Consider the following 23,176-nt stretch of genomic DNA (forward strand, 5'->3'; position numbering starts at 1 on the left):
GGCCTGTGCTGGTTCTCTTCCACCTGTAGCGTGGTCAGACCCGTAGCATTAATCCTCCTCTAGAGTACAGAGGAGACTTGTGCTCCCCAGAGCCAGGGGGGAGACTGAAAGCAGTACAGGAGAGGATATTTTGCACATTGGTGTTTGTCAAATGATGGTGACCTCCTTTGGAGAGTTTTAACAGGGGCAATTGGGATGACTCACAAGAAGTAACAGCCAAAAAAGCAATCCTGGGTTTCTACCATTTCAGAATACGACACAGAAGCAACAGAGTGAAGGCACACAGTGACTGCAGGAGGTGTTAACAGGCAGGCAAATTAAGCAGTACAAGTACAAATTTGGCTTTGAGTGATTGTGAAGGGCTGCCTGGCTTACCCTGAGGCTCCAGGCAGCAGAGCCACAGGCAGTGACAGGGGATGGTGCCTCTGCAACACTCCAGTGACTCGAGACTTTCCCAAGGAGATAAACTCAGACCAGACCAGCAGGAATGTCCACACCCTCCACACTTTATCAGCAATGTGCTGGGAACAATTCCTGCTCAGGGCACTTGCCTGGCACCAGACCCTACCTGCAGGTCCCACTCTGCTCTGCAGCCCTGACCCTGTCCTGCTGCCCTGCTCTCTAGTGCACACTCCACGCTGGATATCTCAGGCAACTGATTAAGGATATGTCTGCCCCACAGCACTCAGCGCTTTCAGCTTCACAGTTAATCAGGCTCACTAATTAATTGCAATAACTCTGATCAAGTCAAACCCGCAAGGGCCTCACCCCACTACATGCAATACTTTAATGTCTGATGTTCATTTTTTTTAGCCCCTATTGGAAGATGTTGCCATGAATGACAATGTGGTGATTAAAAACTTCTGATGAGAGGGTATGGCCATAATTAAAGTTACAACTTACCGGGGACTTCTGAATTTCCGACACTGCGTAATTCCCTTGTGAGAGCCACTTGGCTGTTCCCATCAGGGACAGGCCTGTCCCGTACAGGTCGATGCTGAAACGACCCTAAAAAAAACAAGAAGAGGCTGGTTATCCCAAAATGCGATGCTCCAGACTCCCGGCATGCCATGGTGTTGCTTTCCTAACAGGATCTTGACAACAATGTTCTCCTTGCTTTCCACTGCTCTGCCCATGATCACTGTACAAATCACAGCATGGCTCACATTAGGAATTTCTTCTCCTTGGTGGCTGCAGAGGAGAAGGGGCTTCAGATTGCTTTTGAACTGCCTTTTTCCCCCAGGTTTTTACTGCTTTACCCCGGTTTTGCACTGTTTTTCCCTGGTTTTGCACTGCTTCTTTTCTGCCGGCTGAGGGCATTGTTGGCTTTCCCATGACAAACTGCAGAGCCTGACGTGCTCCAGCTGATGGGAAGGAACCTCAGGGATGTGCTTCAGCCGCTGTCACTGCTCCCTCCTTAACTGGAGAGGGCACACTTGTCCTTGTTTTCCTTAGTTTTCCATTTTTTTTTTCTTTTTTTTTTTCCCAGACTAGTGAAATAAAAACTCTAGAATTTGCTTATTTCTTCAAAACACTTAATTCCAGTCTTTCTCAAAACGAAAAAGACAGATGGAAAATTAAGGACTGTGCCAGCATCCAATACTCAGGCCCCCAGCCCTCCCCTCACCCCCATGGAAGACTTCAATCCTGCCAATTTCTGGACCCATAGAGAGATCCTTTGGACACATCCCCAGGCTGACCCACAGCCCAGGCTGTGCAGTACAGATGGCTGCTAGCTTTGCTCCTTGCACTTGCTGTCTTGGGAATGCTGATTTTTTTTCTGTGACGAGCAAACTGTCTGGGTCAGGTGGATGGACATTAACATTTATGAGCATTCCTGAAGTAAGGAGTCAATCCCTAAGTTGCTGAGCTGTGCAGGAAAGTGTCAGCTCTGAAAGCAGGGAGAGAAGGAGATGGGAGAGGTTTTCCCTCTGCTGCTGTGACTTCCTGTTAATGGCCTTCATAATGGCCACCCAATACCTTGGACTATCCAGACAGATCACTTAACATCCCCAGCCCCACAAAAAGGAGGTGTGCTGGGAACATGCAGCAAGGCATCCCTTACACATTGTTATTTGTCTTCTACAGACTTTCAGAAAGCATCTGCTCTCTCTTGCCCAGCATTTCCACCAAGTCCTGCCATGGACTGATCGCCTCATCTTCACCTATGCAGGCAAAACCCAGTTCTTCCCCCACAGCCTCTTTTTTCTTCCTTCTCTCCTTTACTGGGGCCCTAGGGAATGCCTCTTAGCCAGCCACTGGCCTGATAAACATGGCAAATGGAAACTACTTTTTTCACATTCACAAAGAGAACTTTCTCCATCACTTTCTCCATCTTCACAAAGGGAAAAGTTTCAGATCGCTGAGATAAGAATGTGCCACTCACTGAGCTGCTGCGATCAGCAGTAATTAATAGAGCGCCTGAACATAACAAATGGCACCGATTTCTGTTAAATACTCTTGTGAAATACCTGCGGGCATTTGGCAGCACTGTAGCAGTCCCCAGCAGTGGCATAAGGAACAGGCCGTCCATCATGTGTCTGTGCAAACTGTAAATCAGTTGCTGTGGAGAAGAGTTGGTGAATAACATGGAAATAAAGATGCAGGGAGAGAGACAAAAAAAATGTAAACATGCTCTTTGCTAATGTTTAAATTCACAAAGCCGCCTTCCCACATTAATGCATGAAGTCAAGACTACAACATTTTTATGAAATCAAGATTACTACATTTTTGAATATTAAATCTCCCGATTCACCCCACGTGTGATTCCCAGCACATGAGCACTGAATTTAGCAGGACACTTACACTCACTATTTACAGCTCAGTTTAAATCTTTAGGATTTAGGAACAAGGTATAAATAACAACAAAACCGGAACTGAGGCTTATTTTGCTATCAAAAAATTCCCCACTTTTAAGAACGCTACAGCACCTTCTAAATCTCTCTTTTAAACAAAAGCAAACAACATCTCTGCTCTCCTGGCTGCCCCAGCCCAGGGGTCGGGTTTTCAAAGGCAATTGGAGTATTTTGCTCTGGAGGGATCTGAAGTAACTGAGACTCATTTAGATGGGGATGTGAGATAGCTCCTGCCTGACAGAGGTAGGTGCCCAGCTCCTTTTGAAATTCAAAGGGAGCTGGTATCAAATTCCCAGAGGGTGGTTCCTTTGAGATCTTTACCTAGGAGCTTTTACAGATTATTAGTTGCTTTTTACAGATTGATAGACTGGGAGGTCTTGAAAATTAAGTGATAAAATCCACTTATCAGATAAAGAGTCGTTTTACAGGGAAGGATTTTGATTTGCTAAAAAACCACTTAGCTATTTACTGAATGAACTCCCAACAATATGTTGTATTTTTAAAACATTTGCTGGAAACTGATAGCAGTGGAGTCAGGGGGACTGAAACCATAACCCCATGGAATGCTACAGGGTCTCTGGTGGTGGGATGGGCCCCCAGCTCATAGGAATGACAAAAGAGAGTGTGTTACTCATAGTCCACAGCTATATTCTCTTTCTCCACTGCAAATCCATGTCCCCAGCCCTCAACACAAGTAATTTCCCTGTGATCTGGCTCTGCCAAGAGACTTCTCTGTCCTGGCCACGGGGAACAGCATCCCCACCCCGGTGGAGACCTCTGGGATCTCCTGACACCTCTCTGAGTAAAGTGGAGGGGGATGGGGAGGTGGGGCAGCCCTGGTTAAGGCTTTGTGTCTGAGTCCAGTCTGAAAAGAGGGGACCAAATGAAATGAAATAAATTCCTTCACCAAACATATTGAGCTGGTGGGAGCTTGCAAATACTCATTCTGCAGAGCAGATACACCAGCAATTGCCTCAGTATTTTCCTGTTTTACAGAGAAACAACACAAGCATCTCTGACATACTCAAGTTGCACTCTCCAAGTGTAAAGCAGCAAACAGGCGACCAAATCTAAAAGCAGCTTTTAACAGTAATTCTCAAGAATATTTCTCACTAGAGTACTACTGCTTGCTTGTAGTTACAGCTACGTTTGTGTACAACAAAGATTTTATTTTTTTTTTTAATGGCAAGGCCCTGTTTTTTACTCACTTATTATTTGCATAGTGTTCAGGTCCAGCCTTACTTTGCGGAAGGTGGAAAAACCAGCAGCTGTGTAATCTTTCCTACACTCGCAGTCTTCCCGTCTGCTCCCGTTATACGGACACTCGGTCGGGTTATGCAGTCTGCATCAAAAGAAAACCCTTTCTACTCATGACCAGGAAATATTGCCATGGGAAACAAAAACACTGTGAGGTTCACGATTACAGGATTTCTTACCTGTATCCATACACCTCTGAAAAGTTCTCTGCATCCCCGTTTACAAGGGTCACATACTCCTTTGGGCTGTCAGTCTGCATCCCAGAGCAATACACCTGAGAGAGAGAAGACAGAAGTCTGTCATGTGCGAAGGCATCACCGAGACAAGCAAAGGCAGAAAATCCAAGAGTGGAAGTGAAGACCACATGCAGGGTCCTCTTGAACCTTTAGAAAACTCATTAACTATCTTTCTGTTGCTGAAATGCACCTTTAATGTCTTTCCTTTGACTTGCAGAAAATATTCACCATCTTCAGTGACACCTTCAAGATTTTTAACGTCTTTGCAACTCCTTGGTAATTCACCTGAAACAAAACAGAAATACTTGTAGTCACTGAATAACTAAACGTCAAATTTTCTTTTGGAACACTCCGAGGCTTCCAAAGCATCAAAACATCTTTTTTATTTTTAACAGGTTTCATTGATGTGTCTTAGTGCTTACTTGGATGGTTTCCAATGCTTGGAAATACTGCAGATCTCTAGGAGTTTGATGGGAAAAGATGCTGAAGCCAGGAGAAAAGCAAAAGAAGGTATAAATCTGCAGACTTACAGTCATGGACATTGTGGCATGTCCTCCTCTCTTCAGGTTTCAGGTCCACATGGCACAAGCTGCTGACCTGGTCGTTGTTGGTCAAACACTGCACTGAGCGGTGCATGACCCCAACTCCACAGGTGACAGAGCACTGCGGGACACAAGACAGAGATTCCTGGTTTATCTCAAGGGTTTATGGGGTCCAGAAGAAAGAACAGAGACAGATGGTTTCCCTTGTATTAAGAGACAGCAGCAAAGATTCCAATCCTGTGAAGTGTTCAAGCACAGGCTTAATTTTAATCAAATGAGTAGTCCCTTTGGTAATTAATCCCGTCCTTATTATCATTGATTACTTCAAGACTACCATACTTTGCTCATTGTTTGCACACTTTGCTAGATGAGGCAGTTGGTTAAAGTGAACCATGTGCTCAAGTGAAATTGCTTATTTTTCACATTAGGAAGATTGTTGTTTTCTATGCCAATTGCACAAAAAACAAAAAACAAAAAAACAAAACAACAACAACAACAAAAAAAAGCCTCCAAATCTTCTGTCACCTGCTGGGAAAATGGCTACATCTGTGCAGACACTGGGTCATCCTCAAACCACCCACATCAAGGGCAATCATAAGGCTGAAATTGCACAGGCTACTGGAGCTACCAAGCAGCAGAGCATCATCCAGCTACTGAGTGTGGGCTATGGGAGGTGGGAGCATCTTGCTCCCCATCCATAACTTGTTCTTTCAAGTACTTGAGAAATGAAAATCAGCTCTTTCTACAGCTACCAGGTTAGGCTGGTAGAAAGAAAACGAAGTTGCTCATTCATTTAGAAATTATTATTCTCAAGGAATACACCATGAAGAAGGTAGTCTTCAATGAATGGCTCATGGTATTCACAGCTTGGGCATTTCCTCTTTATCAAGTCCAATTCCATGAAACTTTGCTAAAGCGCTGAGTAGGACTCTCTCTGTCCATCAAAGGTAATGTATTTTATATTAAATCCCTTTGAAAGTCCCAGCTGAAAAGGGTCATGGCACTTGGTGGTCACTAGGACATTCAGCAGCTCAAAGTGAGGAGAAAGGTCTTGCTCTCTGAAATGACTGCTCTTTGCAGTGAAGCTGGATTAACGAGTTGGGCATTTTGCACTTAAATTCTGAGGGAAAATACCAATTAATTGAGGCTGAGCTCTTTGCTGTAACACCTCTGTGCTGACTCACAGGGAGAATCTGAAGCTTCCTATGGGGCAGGAGAAACTTAGGTTTCAAATGGCTTTGCCAGTTATCGTGACAACTTCTACGTTTTACTTGGCTTGACACTCATTGCCTTGTAAAGGTTTGACAAATTCCTACAAATGCCTGAGCTGGGTTAATAAATCAAGTTTATGGAAGAAACATCACATTTCAAAGAATGTCAGAAGCCCTAAGAAGTGAAATGTTATCACCTTAACTAAAATTTGATCTTGTAGTTCAGGTCCCAGAAGAGGCTCAGCACAAATAACTTTAGCAGAAAGGCCAAGTTCTTTCCCCTGACCTGTCCTAGCATTTGTGAGAAGGAGAGTGAGGAAAAAAGAAGAAAAAAATCCTTTTAAGGATCAAATGACCAGTGTTTCACCCTAATTTTGGCTCCCAAGTCTTTCTCATACACGTGGCCAAGTGGGATCAACTGCAGTTGCCAGTGTCCCACCAATCCTTCTAGCACAAGGCTTTCAAACCCTTGTTTTCTGCAATGATCCCACTCTCTGACTAAGCATTCAGCATGGCCATCAACACAGCCGCAAACATTGGCTACCTCCCAATTCTCATGAATGACTCTACTTGTAGCTGCTGGGACTCCTCCATATGAAGGGGTTCAGTATGAAGTATGGAGCCCTACATGCACCAGGGCTGCTGCTGCACCAGCAATATATTCAATGCATTATTTTTGCATATTCCATTCAATTCTTATTATAATTACATTAATTATTTTTGCATATTCAATTCAAATTCATATAATACATATACAATGCATTAATTTAAGCAGCTCTAAAACATTCCCCTGCCTGTCATTGTAGGACACAAAAGAAAGATGAGGGATTCCAAATATTTCAGAAGGCAGAGCATAGAAAAAGGCTTTATTGTCTAATTCTTACTACCTTTTAAAAGGTGTTCTGATACAGACTTAACATGATTGGTGAATAGGAACAACACCTCTCTAATCCCATTGGTTAAACGAGAGAAACAGCAAAACACCACCTGGAGAAAGATTGTTTTGAGAAAGGAGAGTTGTTTGCCAAGATTGTTTTGAGAAGAAGATTTCTTGAGAAATTTTTCCTTAGGAAAAAGTTAGCAGCTGCTAGCAGGCTAAAATCTCTCAGACCCAGAAATATCAGCTCCACACCCTACCAAACCTTTGGTCTGTGTCTAAAAAAAACCCCCAGGTTGTTCTGATCTTTTTGGCCAAAAAAGATGATTTCCCAACTTACGCTTCCCCAGTTGCCGACGCGCCAGGAGGCGGAGATGGGGCACTGCCCGAGGTAGCAGGGCTGGATGTTGGGGGGCTGCGTGCCAGGACAGTTGACCATGTTCTGGTACCCGTACTCATAGTGGTCCTTCCCGGTGTAAATCTCACTGCAGGACACCAGGCGCTGCCTGTATCCCTTCCCACACGTGACGGAGCACTGCGGGGAGAGCAAATGCCAGTGAGCACCATAGGCTTCAGGAAGGCTGCCCAAAATGGGAGGGGAGGAAACCAGGCCAGTCAGCTTTTAGCACAGGGAACTGCTTCAAGGGATCACTGGTATCTATTTAAGCCAGTCATGGCTTTAAGCCATTCATTTACGAATATTGTACGTGGCTACAAGTGGGCCTGACACTATCTTTGAGCAGGCAGTTCCTCTCTGGGCTGGAACTACAGCTGCTTCAGGATTCTCTACTCCAAGCTGGCTCCTGGGCAGGTTATTTCTTCCAAAACACAAAGAAAGGAGCAGAAGATCCTTGGGAATTTGGAAATGCCTCTATTAGTTGTTTTGTTTTTGTGGTTTTTTTTTTTTTTGCCCTGGGATACATAGAGATAGAAAATGGTCAAAGTTGACCCTGAGTTGTAGGTACTTGTCAGCAACTAGAAGAATGAGAAAATTTTCATTGTAATTAGAGGATAAACAGCACTTCTGCCTTCCTCATCAAAGGGCTAAGTGGGACCTGGGGAGAGCCACACTCTGTTTCTGTAAGCCCTCTTCACCTCTCTGTCTTCATGGGCCTGAGTGCTCCCAGGTGATCTCCCAGGCATTGTGAGTGGGTAGAGGGTGCCTGGGCAAGGAGCAGCCAGAGCTCCAGCCTGACAGGCACCTCAATATTTCTCTTAAGAAACAACTCAGGAGACCAGGCTGCTCTGAGATATTCTCATGTCTCCATGTTTCTCCCTCCTTGCACTATCTCAGGTGGCTTGTCTCTCCTCCCCCTTAGTCCCGGCATGTTTTCTTTTCTTTCTGTTCTCTTGTTCTTTCTTTTTAATCACTGCTGTGTCAGCAGCTGCCTTCTCATTTCCCTCTGCTGTTTCTCCAAGTGGAAAGTAATCCTTCACTGGCTGCAGAAGGAAACAGGCTGAGATTAGCCTGGGTCCTCCCACATGCAGCGCCTGCTGCAAGGAAAACTCATCCATTTTCCTTTGCCTCCCAGCTGTGAGGGTGAATGTCCTGCTTTCCCTCACTCTGGGTCCTTGCCCCTGCAAAGACAGCACTGAGGAAGGATATACCCTCATGGTCACCTCCAGGCTTGCCTCTCCTCCACGATGCACACCTGGACCTCTAACACAACTTACAGGGCTCCAGAGCCCCTAAGGAGTGGATGGGAATAAACCCAATTAATTACATAAATGAAATAAACCATCAGAAAACCAAAGAGGGTGCCTGCTGAATGCACTGTGCTTTGCAAGAAAATTGCCTCCAGACAATTTTAGCTAGGACCCTGAGCACGCTGCTTTTAGTCTAAAATATCCTGGTTGTCTCCCACAGTGCTGCCCCTTTCTATCCAAGAGGGAGACTGCACACTGAAATAAACCAAAAAATAATAATTAAAATCCACAGCATTGCCTTGCCACTGTTGATTTGGGTTGCAATACCTCAGCAGGGGCTGTTGAGTGGAGGAGAGTGTTGAGGGGAGGAGAGCATGGCCTGGTGCAGGGGCTGGGGACTCACCTCTGACCACTCTCCCGTGATCCAGATGTACTCGCAGGGGGGCAGCCCGCAGCTCTCCACCTCGGGGGGACGTTTGCTGGCGTCGCAGTGGCCGCTGCTCTGCAGCTGCTCGTTCTCATCCACACAGAACACCTTGCGGAGCCGGGACGCCTCCCCGCACGTCTTGGTGCACTGTGTGCAAAACAAACAACAGCTCATGCAACCCCCGAGGGGCTCCAGCGAACGAATCCACATCCAGAGTGAGCCCTCCTCCCAGCAACCCCTGTAAGCTGTCACTGGTATCACCTGGAGGAGAATTTCCGACCAGGACCCTGCTGTGCCACATGCTGCTGCCTGTGACAAACTGCTCCTGACCTCTGCAGGTACTAACCCAAATCCACAGGAGAGAGGAGAATATTGGGATGGGGCAGATCTGGGGTGCAGCTGTGATAGGATCAAAAGATGCAGGATTGGGCATGCTGGGCCAGGAGATAGGGCAAGGGGAGGAGAAAGGGGCCAACCCCCATTATTTCAGCTCCTAGTAAATACAGGTGTTTGGAGAATGACGACTCAACCATCCCCCTTGCAAAAATCACACTGCTGCACCTTTGCCTGTGGCTGGTGTGGGGGGAGCCCCTTCCTCAGCTCTCTGCCTTGGCATGAGGGACATAGAATCATAATAGAATAGTTTGGGTGAAAAAGACCTTGGAGATCATCTCATTCCAACCCCCTGCCATGGGCAGGGACACCTACTACTAGAACAGGTTGCTCAGTTTCACCCAGCCTGGCCACAAACACAACTCTGCCACCAGTGCAGTGCAGGCAGCCCTACAGGTTTATTCTCTTTTAAAAACTGCCCTGCCTGATATTAAGAGCAACCCATGCCAGCCGAGTACAGCTGCTCCCCAGGGCCTTCTGGACACTTCAAGGACTCAGTTCTTTCTCTGCTTGTCTTGGAAAAATGAGCCTGACTGTGAGGCTGCATTTCTGGGAATGAGGCTGTCCTTGGAGAGCATCTTAGAAAAACACATAAAACAAAATAAATCAGTGTAAGAGCAGCTGTCTAGATACAACCCTATTTTCTTTTAGTTATTGCCTGTAATGGACTTCTAACACTTTTAACTAACTGGATTAACAAGGAGAAAAATGCATGAAAATAATCATTTTATAGAACATGTTGGAAATGTCTTCCCCTTAAGGAAAAGGCTAAAACATCCAATCAGACCATCCCTATCTGTACAGAAACACTGTTTGAAGTCACCTAGTCTTGGAACTCTGTGCCAGTTTAATCTAGCTGGAGTCGTACCCTCCAAACATGATTTCCAGCCTCCCTGAAGCAGCTCCTGCTCTCCTAGATGGCCAACAATTAGGAGGATATTAGTGGGTTGAGCTAATTGCAAAATGCAGGCACTGTCATGGCCTTGTTTCTGTAATTAGCTGTCAGAACCAGGATTGTAAATTATTTGAGAGTATTGAAAAATCAGATCAGTCCGTGGCAGCAGCAGCAAACCAGGAGAGCAGCAGTGAGCACAACATCATGTTGGGAGTAAATGTTTAAAACTGGGGCAAAGTGGAAAGGGATGGGGAAGGGGAGGCAGCTCCACAAAGCAGCATTTATTCCAAAGAAATAACTTAGGAGCTCTTAGGCAACAGTCAACATTGCAAAATCTGCAGTCTGCCAGAAGACCCCAAGGGCTTTGTGTGCTTTCAACCTTATTTACTCTCTTGCTTTGAGTCTTTGGAGTGGAAGCTCCTTCTAGGTCTGTGCTGAAACATGGCAATCCTACAGGGGCTGGAGGAATTTGCTGGAGTGTGATTTCCCCAGAAAGCAAACAAAGTGAGCTATATTTGCCCATCTCTGATTATCTCCCTATTACATAAGTAAAAACTGAAAGGGGGTCATTGTGTGTGACTATGGCAGCACTACAGCTCCATCATTAGGGAGCTCCCTGACAGCTCTCCAGGCACCTTTGGGGGCAGCCTGAACCCTGACCTTCCTGCTCCTCCCTAAGGAGGGACTCTCCAGCACAGTGGGAGTGGGGTCACAGGATGCTCAAAGCTTCCCTCCTCTCTGGTTTGGCATTTTCCAGCCCAGCAAGGGGTCAGCAATACAGGGTGAATTGTTCCATGGTCACAGCCAAAGGAGGCACTTTGAAAGAGTGGGAAGAACCAAGCCTGATTTTGTCTCATCTCCTTAATGTATATTTCAGACTAAATTTGCAAAGTACATTGGCTCATGCTTCACTTTAAGAGGGTGAACCATCTCTATGCCATCAAGGCATCTTCTAACATTGGCAGTTAGAGCTATCACATCAAAAGCCCATCCTTGTTTAAAATCATTACTTGCTGATGAGAGACTGACACTCCCAAGCACAGGCCAGCCTGATTTGGGTTTGTATGCAAAAATAACAGTTGTGTGGCCAAATAAACCCGAGGCAGATCTGTGCATTTTGTGATCATCAGAAACTGGAAGTTTGGTTATTTGTATTTTTAAGGGTAACTGGCAATTAAAATAATCCCACTGAAATATTAAATGAGGCTCAAACACAGTGAGACCACCATAAACTAAGTCAAAGTGAAACACTGCAGAGGTTCCAATCAGCCACCTCAAAGTTAAAAAGCATTATTCATGTAGAAAGCAGACAATTCAGCTAGCACAGAAAGGTTATTTTTCCTTTTAATGCAGTGACAGATTTTGCATGAAATCTCATGTTCAAGACTGATTTAAATCTCACACAAAACAGTGGGGCCAGACTAAAACAGCTATTGATAACAAAATCTGAAAAACAGGTCAGGCATTTGACAATATTTGTCTCTTTTGCCTCATTTCCCAAATTCTGAACTATTTTCCTGGCAGTTCAAATTAAGGATAATTTCAAGCACTCCTGTAACTGTTTTAGAAGAGCAATAACAAAAATTAAAATAACCCTGAAGGCATTGCTTTGCAAAAGCATTGATTGTTTTCTTCTTTTTTTAAAATAAAAAACTGACACAGAGATGAAATGTACCCCCCATGCCACAAATGTTTGCCTTGAGTAACTCTGCAATTCAAATCAGGCAAGGATGGCACAATTTTCCCCAAAAAGGCAAATGTCAAAGATTCAGGAGTTCCATGGCAGCTTCCAGAGCCATGCATTGTCCTTCCACATAGACTTGTATTAAAGAAAAAAAAACCTTCTTTCTCCCAATTTTCCCTTTTCCTTTGTGACTCCAGTCTGAGTTTTATTTTGACATTAGCAAGGTTCTTTCTATTGACTTTCTTCTCCCTGGTGAGGGCACTGAGAACAGGTGATTAATGGTAATACACCAACACAGCAGTAAATGGTTTCCAGTGAGTTTCATATTCCTTCTCATTGTCAAAACCAACACTTTTTTTTTTCTAAACAACAGCAACAACAAAAAGGAACAATTAAAAAACCCCAAAACCTCTTGACAGATTCCCTTTAAATATAAGAAATCAAGAACAAGACAGCACTGAGATATTATTTATGTCCTGCCTTTCATGTCAATGTTCATTGCTGCTCTCTCCTCAGAGAATACCAATGCAATCTGTGCCTCCTCATGGACAGTGCCTATGGCTGGGGAGGAGGTGCTCTTCCTTTTTTTTTACTGTGTACACCAGAACAACATAAGAAGTGCTCAGAAGAAATGCTTGGAATCAGTCAAAGAGGCCAGGACACACTGGGCACCTCCTGCATTTTCCTGTTCATGGTTACTTATGAGTACTTATGAGGGTGAGGAAACCTCCAGTCCATCCTCCTAGTAAAACTCCCTTGGAGAAAAAAAAAGAAATCTCCATAATATGTTCAAAATTTCCCCAGTGCATTGGGGAGTCCTGGAAAACTTCAGAAAACATCACTATTTGTATCCCATCAAGGGTTCAGAAGGGTGGAGGTAGGTGCCTCTCCAAACTATTTTCAGAAGTTGCAAAAAATAAGGGAGAGAGGGCAAAATTTACTTGAAAATTCGACTTGATGATTTTGGAGGTCTTTTTCAACTTAATCATTCTAAGATTCTACAAAAGGATGAGGCAGGAGCTGTTTCTTTTCACAGCTGATTACACCACTAGGTAAGGACTGGCATTACATGCTGTTTGGTGTCCTCTCTGCTGCCTTTAAATTTATTAGCTGAAGAAGTTAATGGGCTCTGTAAAACCAAAAGTTTGTTACAGGAAAGCTGCTGGAGCTCCCTCAGCTGTTCCTACATTTCCTTTTCTGGCTGAGATGTTTCCATTGGGTACCACTGTGTGACCAGCCTGGCTTTGCCTCCTGCTGCTTCCCATCACACTTCCTGTGTACTGGGAAGCAGCTGGGAAAGGGCACAGCCCCCTCTGGCCTCCTGCACTCGCGGCCGGGTTACACAGGATTATAAACCCAATTTCCCAGCACTGCTGAGATTGGGGAAATGAAATTAAACTTGTGTGTCCTGTTCCCGTCAGCCTGAGCTACCACATGCAGGGGCTAAAAATTGAGGAAAACAAAAACAAAAACAAAAACAAAACAAAACAAAAAAACACCAGAATGAAAAGAATCATTTTGGTGTCTGGTCTGAACTGCCTCTGCCAAAATCTACTGTGCATTTGAAGGCTGACTCAGCACCTCTTGGCAGTGTATGGGAGGGCTCTTCCTGCTCAGAATCCCCTTGTCCTCCTACCACCCACCAGCCTCAAGGCCACTCACTGCCCACACTGCAGGAGAGTTGGAGTCACTCCTTAAACCACTAGAGCAGAGGCTTTATCTCCAGTTCCAGTCTCAGGAGCTGCTTTTGATGGGAACTGATCCTGGTCACACAGAAAAGCATCATCTCCCACAGAAGACTTGATCTCAGCACTGTTCATGGTGAGCAAAGACCAGGAGCTCAGTGAAAGGGTAGGGATGTCAGACAGAGCTGGGGTAATGGGGCAGGAGTGAGGGAATTACCACTGCTCCCTAATTCCTGCAGGCACGGGGCTCAGGCTGGAGCAGCGGTGCCAAGAGATCCGCCCTGCCCCAAACCTGCTCAGGATTTGCATAGGTCCCAGCCAAACACAGGGCAGCACGGAGCAATAGATTATTAACCCTACAGAGGCATTTCTCCGCTCCCCCTTTCCACCAGCATGCACGAACCTTCCCCTCTGCCTCTTTTTATTTCTTCCCTTCGGCAGCCCCGGGTTGCAACCCGAAAACACCCCGACCCTGGGGCAGCGCTCCAGCCCCGGCATCCAGCATCACCCCACGGCCGAGAGCACAGGGCCGGCTGAGGGAAGGGAAGGGGGGATCCCTGCTTACCGCCTGCCATTCTCCGGCCGCCCAGCGGTGCGTGGGGCACTCGGGGAGGTGACAGTCCCTCTGCGGGGGTGGCCGGCCGGCGGGGTCACACTCGGCCTCCTCGGCTGCCTTGGCCGCGCCGCTGTGGCACTGCACGGAGCGGCGCTGGACTCCCCGGCCGCAGGACACGGAGCACTGCGGGGAGGGACAGAACGTGAGTGGGGCTGCCCATCACACCCACAGCGGTAAGTTCTGGGGGTTCAGTCTCTGCTCTGGACTCCCCCCAGGACACAGAGCACTGCGGGGAGGGAGAGAAGGTGAGCGGGGCTGCCCATCGCACCCACCGCGGGTAAGTTTAGGGGGTTCAGTCTCTGCTCTGGGCTGCCTGCAGGACACAGAGCACTGCGGGAGGGGATAGAAGGTGAGTGGGGCAGCCCATCACACCCACCGCGGTAAATTCAGGGGATTCAGCATCTCTGCCCGGGACTCCTCCCGGCCGCAGGACACGGAGCACTGCGGGAACGAATAAAGGTGAGCGGGGCTGCCCATCACACCCACCGCGGTAAGTTTAGGGGGTTCAGCCTCTGCTCTGGGCTCCACCGCATCCATAGCGATGCTCTATCAAACCTCCAAGTGAGGCTTTTCGTTGTACAAAGGAAAAAAAAAAAAAAAAGTCAATCTGAAGCCAGTGGGAATATTTGCTGTTGGCTTCAGTGGGGTCAGGACTTCCTGGACAGGATTTTTATTGAAAAATCTGTTTTTATTGCAAAATAGCGGCAGTGCTAAACCACCCTGACATGCCAGAGGCGGCCGGGCTCAGAGTATTGCTCTGAGTATTGCTTCTCAGGCACTGGTTCAAAAAAGTAATAGCTCAAAATATATCAAATGCCACAAAGAGAGTGGGCTTTAATGAAAAGCAAACTTGGGCTGTATAGAAGGAAGTGTGTGGCTGTAAGGTGTGATAGAGCTGGGATTTCTTCCAGCATGCATCTAAACATGCACCAAGGCAGGGAATACAGTTAGTTTTTGAAAACAAATGTCTTTTTGAAATTAACTGCATTTCACATTTCCTTCATTACACTGTGGGCGCATTTCTCCCAACTTCAAGGCACAGCAACAAATGCCTGAATTTTTCTGTTCCTCAGACATCTTTAAATTATTATCTATACTGCAATACTGTTAAGAGCTTATTTTTTCTTTCACGCAACATTTCTTAATATTGTGACTGCACATTAATATGTTTAGGAGTACTTAATATTCCTCTGGAACAGATTCCTCCTGGCTAGACCTTAAAGTATTCTATACTTTGGAGTAAAGAGAAGAGTAAAGAGATTTTGCATTTATAGAAGAAGGTGCGTAAAAATTAAAGGTACGTATTAAAACCACTGTTGAATTAACAATTAATATTAGTTATTTATAGAAACTAATATTATTTATTAATATATCAGGAACTAAGATAATAAGTTCACAGACTGTTATTGCAACGCCCACTAAAAAAAGCAGGGAATTAAGTGGTGCCTAATGGGGAAGCAATTCCCTCTTCTGTACTCCTCCATAAAGCTCTTTGCTTTCCTATCCAAATGCCCCATAAAGCCAAGAGAACCAGAGAAGAGCTGACTGTGACTATTTGTCTGGCTTCAGATATTCATAAGAGGGTGGGAGTATTTTTGTGTAGCTTTTGAAAGCAGCAGTGAGATTTCTGTCACTGGTGATGCAAACGCTTCCCATATGCTGCTGCTTCCCTGGGATTAACAGTGCACTTTGTCCTACACATTCCATAGGGGACTCTTAATCTGCATAAAGGCACAAACTTGGAGAATATATACACCAGGATACCTACCATGCTCTAAGATATCTTTTGAATTGCATTTATCACCAACATAAAAAGCCCAGGTGTGGATAAAAGAGCACAAGTGACACTGTGGCTTTTTCATGGAGGGCTGCACTGTGTGTGACACCTGGGTTTGGGGACAGGATGGTCCCTGGGCTGTGTCAAAAGCTCTAGCTGATGCTCTGCCTGTGTTTTCAGACAGGGCTGGATTTCAGTCTGTAGCTGAAGTATGCAAATACCAGACAGCAGAATAAATATTGGTATTTTTGTTAAACGAAAGGTAAATGGCCATAATTGACACCACTTAGGAGACACAAGAACATTAAATCTCACATTTCAGTGCAGACATAAACACACTTAAAACCTGGAGAAAAAGCCTTATTAGAGATATATCAAAAATGCTTTGCTCCAGGGAAGTGGGCTCTTAACAATCTAGAAAAGAACTAACCACCCTCGGAATACAAAACATCTAACAAGAAAAAACCTAGGACTGGAGCATCAGCACAGCCAGTGTTCAACTGAGACTGATTTTTAACCATTCCTGTATTTTTTGATCTTCATTTTCCTAGTAATTCCTTTTCCAGAAGGCAACCCCCCCGCAACACCTAAAGGTATATTCAATGGGTCCTGTGCATATATAGTGACACAAGGATGCACTTTTATAGGAAAACCTGGCCTTATTTCTCATGCAGACTTTTGCTGGTTTATTCAGGATAAACACACAGCACCTCAGCTTTGGGATTAACTTTCTGAGACAATGAGACCTTCTGAAAGTTTGGGGTATTTTGGATAATATCTAAGTGGAAACTTATCATGGCTCTTATTTGCAGCGATAGCACTGGTGATAGGGAAAGTTACATGGAGTTTTCACATCCAGTTTATACCCTGATCTACTGTGTATTCAGAGCACCAAACTCATGTCTGTTTCATGCACTTAATGAGAAGTTCAGCGTCTAAATCCAGTTTGGCTCCAAGGCATTAAATCTCTGGCAAAGCCCTGAACGCCCTTACAAGGTACCCAGGGCCAGCACTCCCAACCTGTGACAGCCCCAACTCTTCACCTGTCACAGGTAAAAAAAAATGCTTCCAGCACCACTAAGGCTCAGAGATCCATGTCACAGCACTTCACAGGGCTTTAAAAAGCCCAGTTTGACATTGTAGCATAAGTGTTTCTCCCCCTTTACTTTTTCCCTAAGCAAGATGCTGGCTGGCTGAGCACATCCTGCATCAGGAACCTGGGCTGAGGAGCTACTCCTGGAAAAGCCTGTTCTTAGCTTTATCATTAGCATACAAATATTCCTTAATTGTCTGGTCATAAGAGATTACCTCAGACCATAAATCACCTCATTCTCCTATTAACTTGGGTTCCTTTCTCTAGTCGCATAAAATTAACATCCATGATTCAGTGGAAAGCTGGGAATTTTAAAGCACTTTTATCAATTAGTATTAGTGGATTTTAATGCAATTGACAGGCCATTACATTATTATGTTTACAATTATTAGCTGTAAAAAAATGGCTTTCAGGAGCAGTCACTTTAAATAAGGTGCAAATTGGATACCACAGACTGTCTAATGGCTTTGCATTTCATTTCAGTCTGGCTCCTGTATAAAATTGAGGTTTCAGTCCTGAAGGTAATAAAGGTAATAATATTGACTTAATTTCCAATATGGGAGCAGTACTGTGGATTTCAGAGGCTGGATGCTCCTATCCTCAGGTAAAGAACCCAGACCTCGGTAACTGAACCTCCATGGTGAATGAGCACTTAGTCCTTTACCCACATAATGGCAAATGCTCCTATTCTGTGAATCCAAAGATAAGCATTAAAAAAAAACAACCTAATACAAGTCTGAAAACAATCATAGTTCATTAATGGGTTTATTGTTCTTTTTATTAGTGAACATTAATCCACAGCATGCTGTCCCAGTCCTAACATTTGCATGTGTGCCTGTAGCAATGTTAATGGTTTGTCTTTCAGGGAACTCGAATACAGCAAGAATGGCTGTTTTGTACCTAAATTTGGAAGACAGAACTGCAAGGGAACACGATGTTTTACAAAGTTAACAGTTCATTTAATCTGGGGTTTTCAATAATTCCTCTGATTAGCACGCTAATGAGGTAGAGGGAAAAGCAAGGTTCAGAGTTAAAAATGTGATGCAGCAGATTCAAGGTGATGACAAAGACATTATTTTCAGGAAAACAAGGATGCAAGGTATGCTTTCAGCAAGCAATGCTTAATAACTCAAAATACTTTTTCATTTCTAGCAGCCTCTGCTCTATGCATCACTGTCTGACTTTTTAATGAGGGAAAATCAAGCAATGAGTTTATTTCTCAAAACTAAGGAAGATTTTACTTGATATATGATATTTAAATGATATTTAAAACATGAAGAAATAGATTCTCTTTAATATTATGTACTAATGATGTTTCCAGCAAAAACCTAAAATATACAAAAGGAATTTGCTTTCAGATAGACACTAAAAGGAAGCTGCCTAGTTTTCAGCTGGTACAAATCTGCACTGCTCCACTGCTGTCCATGAAGCTACACTGTTTTACACCAGGATCTGGCCCAGAACCTTTAGCCCTGAATAATTCATGATGACAGAAGTGATTGGAAAACCAGGCTCTAACCAATTTGATGGAGGAAAAATACCAAAAGGTGCAAAAGGGTACACAACATGTCTCACCTGGCCCCAATCTCCTGCTTTCCACTTCGGACATCTGCCCCCTCTGCATTTCTTTAGCACGTTGGGCTTAGCAAGGTGTTTACAATTCTCTTCTTCTACATGCCTCCCTTCCTTTGACAAACAGTACACACTGCGGTGCTTTTGGCCCCTTCCACAGGAGACAGAACACTGTAAATATAAAGTAACAACAGATCAGCTTTCATACTCATACAGGGGCCATGGCTACCCAGGGCATTTTCTTTTAGCTGGACCAAAAAGCACCTCCCCAGGTTCCCTGGCAAGCTACACAAAGCTTGAGGCAAGTGCAGACACTTAATATCGTGTGATATTCTTGGTCAAAGCCCCAAAAAATGCCAGTATCAAAATAGAGAAAACAGCTGACATTCAGCAGGGATAACAGGCTGGATTCCTGGCATTGCTCCAGTCGTTTCAAAGGAGCAGAGTCATCTTACAGGGATCAAGGCAGGAGCCCTCAGTATCTGCTTAGAAGAACTTGAAAAGAACCATTTCCATTTACCTTGGTACAAAGGGATGTCAAATATTGGTAAATCAGGAGGGTAAAGTGGGCTCTGCACATTCAGAGAGGGAAATAACTGCACAGAGGACAAGGCAGAAAAGTGCAGCATTTCCTGTCCTTGGTACAAAAGCTCGTGTTTGTTTTATCAGTGTAGTCTGACTTTTCTTTTTTTCTTCACTAAACAGACTGAAACCAGGACATGTTCATCCTTAAGATTTATGCATTTTGAAAACAACTCAGAAGGTGGCAAGAAGGCAAAGCCTGGAGAATCAAAGCAAAAAGCAAACCAGCAGGTATGTTAGCTGCAAGCTTTGTAGTGAAGCAACTAATTTCAACCTCCCTCTGCAGGTTCACTGAACTTTTTCAAATGTGACCACTTCTGGCATGCAAACCCCAAGCAACTTCACTTTGATTTCAGATTAGTCTCCTCTAAAGATTTAGCAATCAAAGGGGTCTGGAATCACGACACGAATTTAATATGACAGTTTCATGTAGAACAAGCCTCTTACTCAGCATGATGCACCCAGAGACTCAGCTTCCATTTCTTCATTATGTGCTACGTCATAAGCATACTGGTTTAATCCTTGAGGGCAAACACACTGTTTTAACCATCTCCCCATATAAAATGTTCTGCTTTCTTTTCAGAATGGAGGAAGCATGCAGAAAAATGAGGCTTCGACCTTCATTTTGGAGTCACTCCATCAGTATATTTCCCAAGAAATATGTTACAGCTCAGGCTCTTCCCAGCCTTTAAATACATTTGAAACCTAAAAAAATTATGTATATAGCAGCTCTGGAAGGATCCACTAGAATAGAATTTGGCATATACATTGACACCTGTGAATATTTCATATTACAGCCCCACTTACAGCTCATTCAGCCCACAAACAATCAGCGAGAGAGCAGTTTCCAAATGGAAAAGTTCAGAGCAATGTGGGGAGAAATGGATGTAGCTCCTAAAACCAGACATTGATGCTTAAAAGCTTGTATAAACGATGCCCTGAGAAAGGTTGTTTTCCTGCTGCAAGAATTTTACAGATTGACAAAAGATCACTGAGGTCCCGTTGATCAACAGGTTTAAGAGCCAGTAATGATGCTCCTCTGAGAGGCTGAGCAGGGATAGCTGCCTCTGAGATTTTTTGAGCCCAGATCCTATTTGAAGATAGGCCAAAAAACCCAACAAGCAACATCCAACCTTGCACTGAAAAACAGAAGAAATGCTGTCCCTTGCAATAAAATAAAACTTCCAGGAGTTACCCAGATCCATAAACTTCACTTTTTTTTCTTTAGCATCAACAGAAGAAAGATCAAGCTAATATTACCCTATTTTTATAAGCCTTCAAATTTCATCTGAAGTTAATTTTTTCATTCTCTCTACTTCTCTCCCCAGGCAATGAAAGTCAGCAGCAAGACAGAAATGTCACATCCTACAAAATCCAGTTCTAAACTTCTAATATTTTCATCCATATACTGTCTTTGGACTAAACACCAACACTGATGCTTAAACAAAAATTCAAGTGCTCCTTGGTAAACAGCCTTCATGCAGATTATGCCATTTTACTTTGACAACCTAAGTTAAAGAGTAAATTTACAGCATTGATCAGGACTCTCTCACATCCTATCCTGAGCTGGTACAGTCCAGAGCATTCCTAAATTAAAAAATACATGGGATCCCACTACTTATCCTAAAGTAAGACTAACCACACTGTGCAACAATGCAACCACCTTTCTAGGGACCTGAAGCTGGTTGATAAATACTTGATCTCATGAACAATTTGGTACTAGTTATTTCCAAAATTATAACTCCCCTTCTACAAAATGCTTAACTTTGGTGTGGAGCCTGATTCTGACATTTATCTTGTGATGCCATGATCAAACAAGTCTGCGTGCAAACCTCGGTGCACTCAGAGGTTGAGGCATAATTTACTTAATTTTGTTAATACTTAAATGTAATTCCCAAGATGCTGGAATTAATCATTTCTATGTCTGCCTTTAATATAAATCAATTTTAGGCAGCTGTACATTTTCAGATCTAAACCACCCGTTTGCTTTCATGCACATTTGAGTTATGATCTCATTTGCACTGACAGAAAAGAAAGGTTGAATAATCTAATTTAACCAAGTATCAGAGACTGAAAATTCCTTTGCAAAGAGTCTACTTAATAGCTGCCATCTAATTCATCTCAGGTATTCAACTTTTATCTGGCACATAAATTTTAAGCATATGTGAGCCACATGCAAAGCGTAAGTTAATAGTGGGCTGCATCTCAACACCATGTGAGTCCAGGAACTGCTATACCCAAATAGAACTGCTACCACCATCAGCCTCACCATTTATTTTGGACCCTGGAGAAACTTTGCATTTCACTAACAGGATTCTTCGTGGCTGCAAATGCTGCCTGCTTATGGTACCTACCATTAACAGTACCACAATGAGGTAAGCTTTGACTTTGCCTTCCTCAAAACATTAGGCAAAATTGCTGTCTTCACATTTATCTTTTCCTTGACTTCTTTCCTACACCCTCCACAGAAAATGCTTCCAAGTACTGGGGGCAGATGGTGTCTCTCTCTCTGGAATAACAGCTTCACCTTATCTAAGGCTCTCTGAGTCAACAGAAAAGCCTCCACCGGTTTTAAGCAACTCTGAGCCAGCCCTAAGGTGTAGCCAGGTATTGTACGGAATTTTTTCACTAGCCAGCTTCCTAGAGTCAAGGATCACATGCACTTGGACGTGCCTGTGGTCAACTTGCCTCTACCACCAGTTAAGTGTGGGAAAAAGTTGCTTTTAAAAGGCTGTTTACAGCCAGTGATTGAGGCACAACAACAAATAGCACCCCTGGATGAACCTGGGAGGACAGCCAGGCATGGAGGAGGGTGTGAAAACAACAAATTGTGATGTTTCTATAAAAAAAGCAACAAAAAGTCTGCGGTGCATTTAATAATAGAGAAACAGTATTTCGAAAAATCAGCTATAGCCATCACTCTAAAACTCTAGCAAACCTTCCCCTTGTAATCATCTTTATTATCTCCTACACCCACCACAGTCGCACCTGGCATTCTACATGGAGAACAAAAACAAAAGGACTTTCCTGAGAGCATTAGGATCAAAGCACTTAGCACAGATTTAAGGGCTTTATGTTTATTGCATGATTAGTGTTGTTCACATGCCAAGAACTGGAGATTGGCATGCTGCTGATATTTTCAAATAAATATACTGCCTAGTTTAAATAAATGCAAGGAAAAAAGTTTAAATAAATACAGCAGAAATATTTCCATATTAACTGTTTCCATAAAGGTCAGAACATGATGCTAAACATCGCCTGCAATGACTTGCTCTGCTCTGATTATGTTTTTGTTTCCACAAAAAATTTGTTTTCTCTTTCAGAGTATAGGAGATGATAATTTTGTTTTATCAAGTGTGTGCAAATTGCTTTAAAATAACTCTTTCTGCATCTCCTGATCTCATCGTTTGGAAGATGAGGTACATCTTGTTCATTAAGATCTACCTAAAATAGAAAGGCTGCCACTTGATGCACAGGGCTGGCAGCATGAAAAAAAAAAACAAAAACAAAAAAAACCAAACCAAAACAAAACAACAGAATATGTTCAAAATCTCTTAAAAATTTGTAAAAATTTTCTGGGAGTGGTGTCAGTCCAGCACCAAGAGGACTTAAGAGCCCTGGGCACAAAGAACAAATCTCGGCAAGAAGAAAAAGGCACCACAGGGCAGTCAAGAAGAAATGGGATGACTGCTCCTTGTAAATTTTGTGCATTGAAGGGGCAGTTCCACAAAGGGCAGAAGGGCATATCCCAAGCAAGAACCTGGGAACACTCTCCCCCAGAAGTGAAAAGTTGCAGAAAATGCTGTCAGACCGCTTCTCAGACCCAC

The 23,176-nt window shown here is 43.9% G+C and overlaps 1 protein-coding gene across 2 annotated transcripts in view; it reads right to left on the bottom strand.

Moving 5' to 3' along the window:
• ADAMTS9 (ADAM metallopeptidase with thrombospondin type 1 motif 9) overlaps positions 1-23,176 on the bottom strand; it is an 80,842-nt gene that overhangs the window by 4,011 nt on the left and 53,655 nt on the right. For both annotated transcript variants that reach the window (XM_083869127.1, XM_083869128.1), the window contains 10 exons: positions 18,771-18,938; positions 14,275-14,448; positions 9,029-9,199; positions 7,319-7,513; positions 4,879-5,011; positions 4,539-4,633; positions 4,292-4,386; positions 4,064-4,197; positions 2,472-2,563; positions 904-1,008 (listed from right to left, as the gene is read on the bottom strand). In XM_083869127.1, the coding sequence (XP_083725253.1) occupies positions 904-1,008; positions 2,472-2,563; positions 4,064-4,197; positions 4,292-4,386; positions 4,539-4,633; positions 4,879-5,011; positions 7,319-7,513; positions 9,029-9,199; positions 14,275-14,448; positions 18,771-18,938 (1,362 nt within the window). The remainder of the gene's footprint in view (positions 1-903; positions 1,009-2,471; positions 2,564-4,063; positions 4,198-4,291; positions 4,387-4,538; positions 4,634-4,878; positions 5,012-7,318; positions 7,514-9,028; positions 9,200-14,274; positions 14,449-18,770; positions 18,939-23,176) is intronic.

Source organism: Zosterops lateralis, assembly GCF_965231275.1.
Source record: "Zosterops lateralis genome assembly, chromosome: 11".
NCBI lineage: Eukaryota > Metazoa > Chordata > Aves > Passeriformes > Zosteropidae > Zosterops > Zosterops lateralis.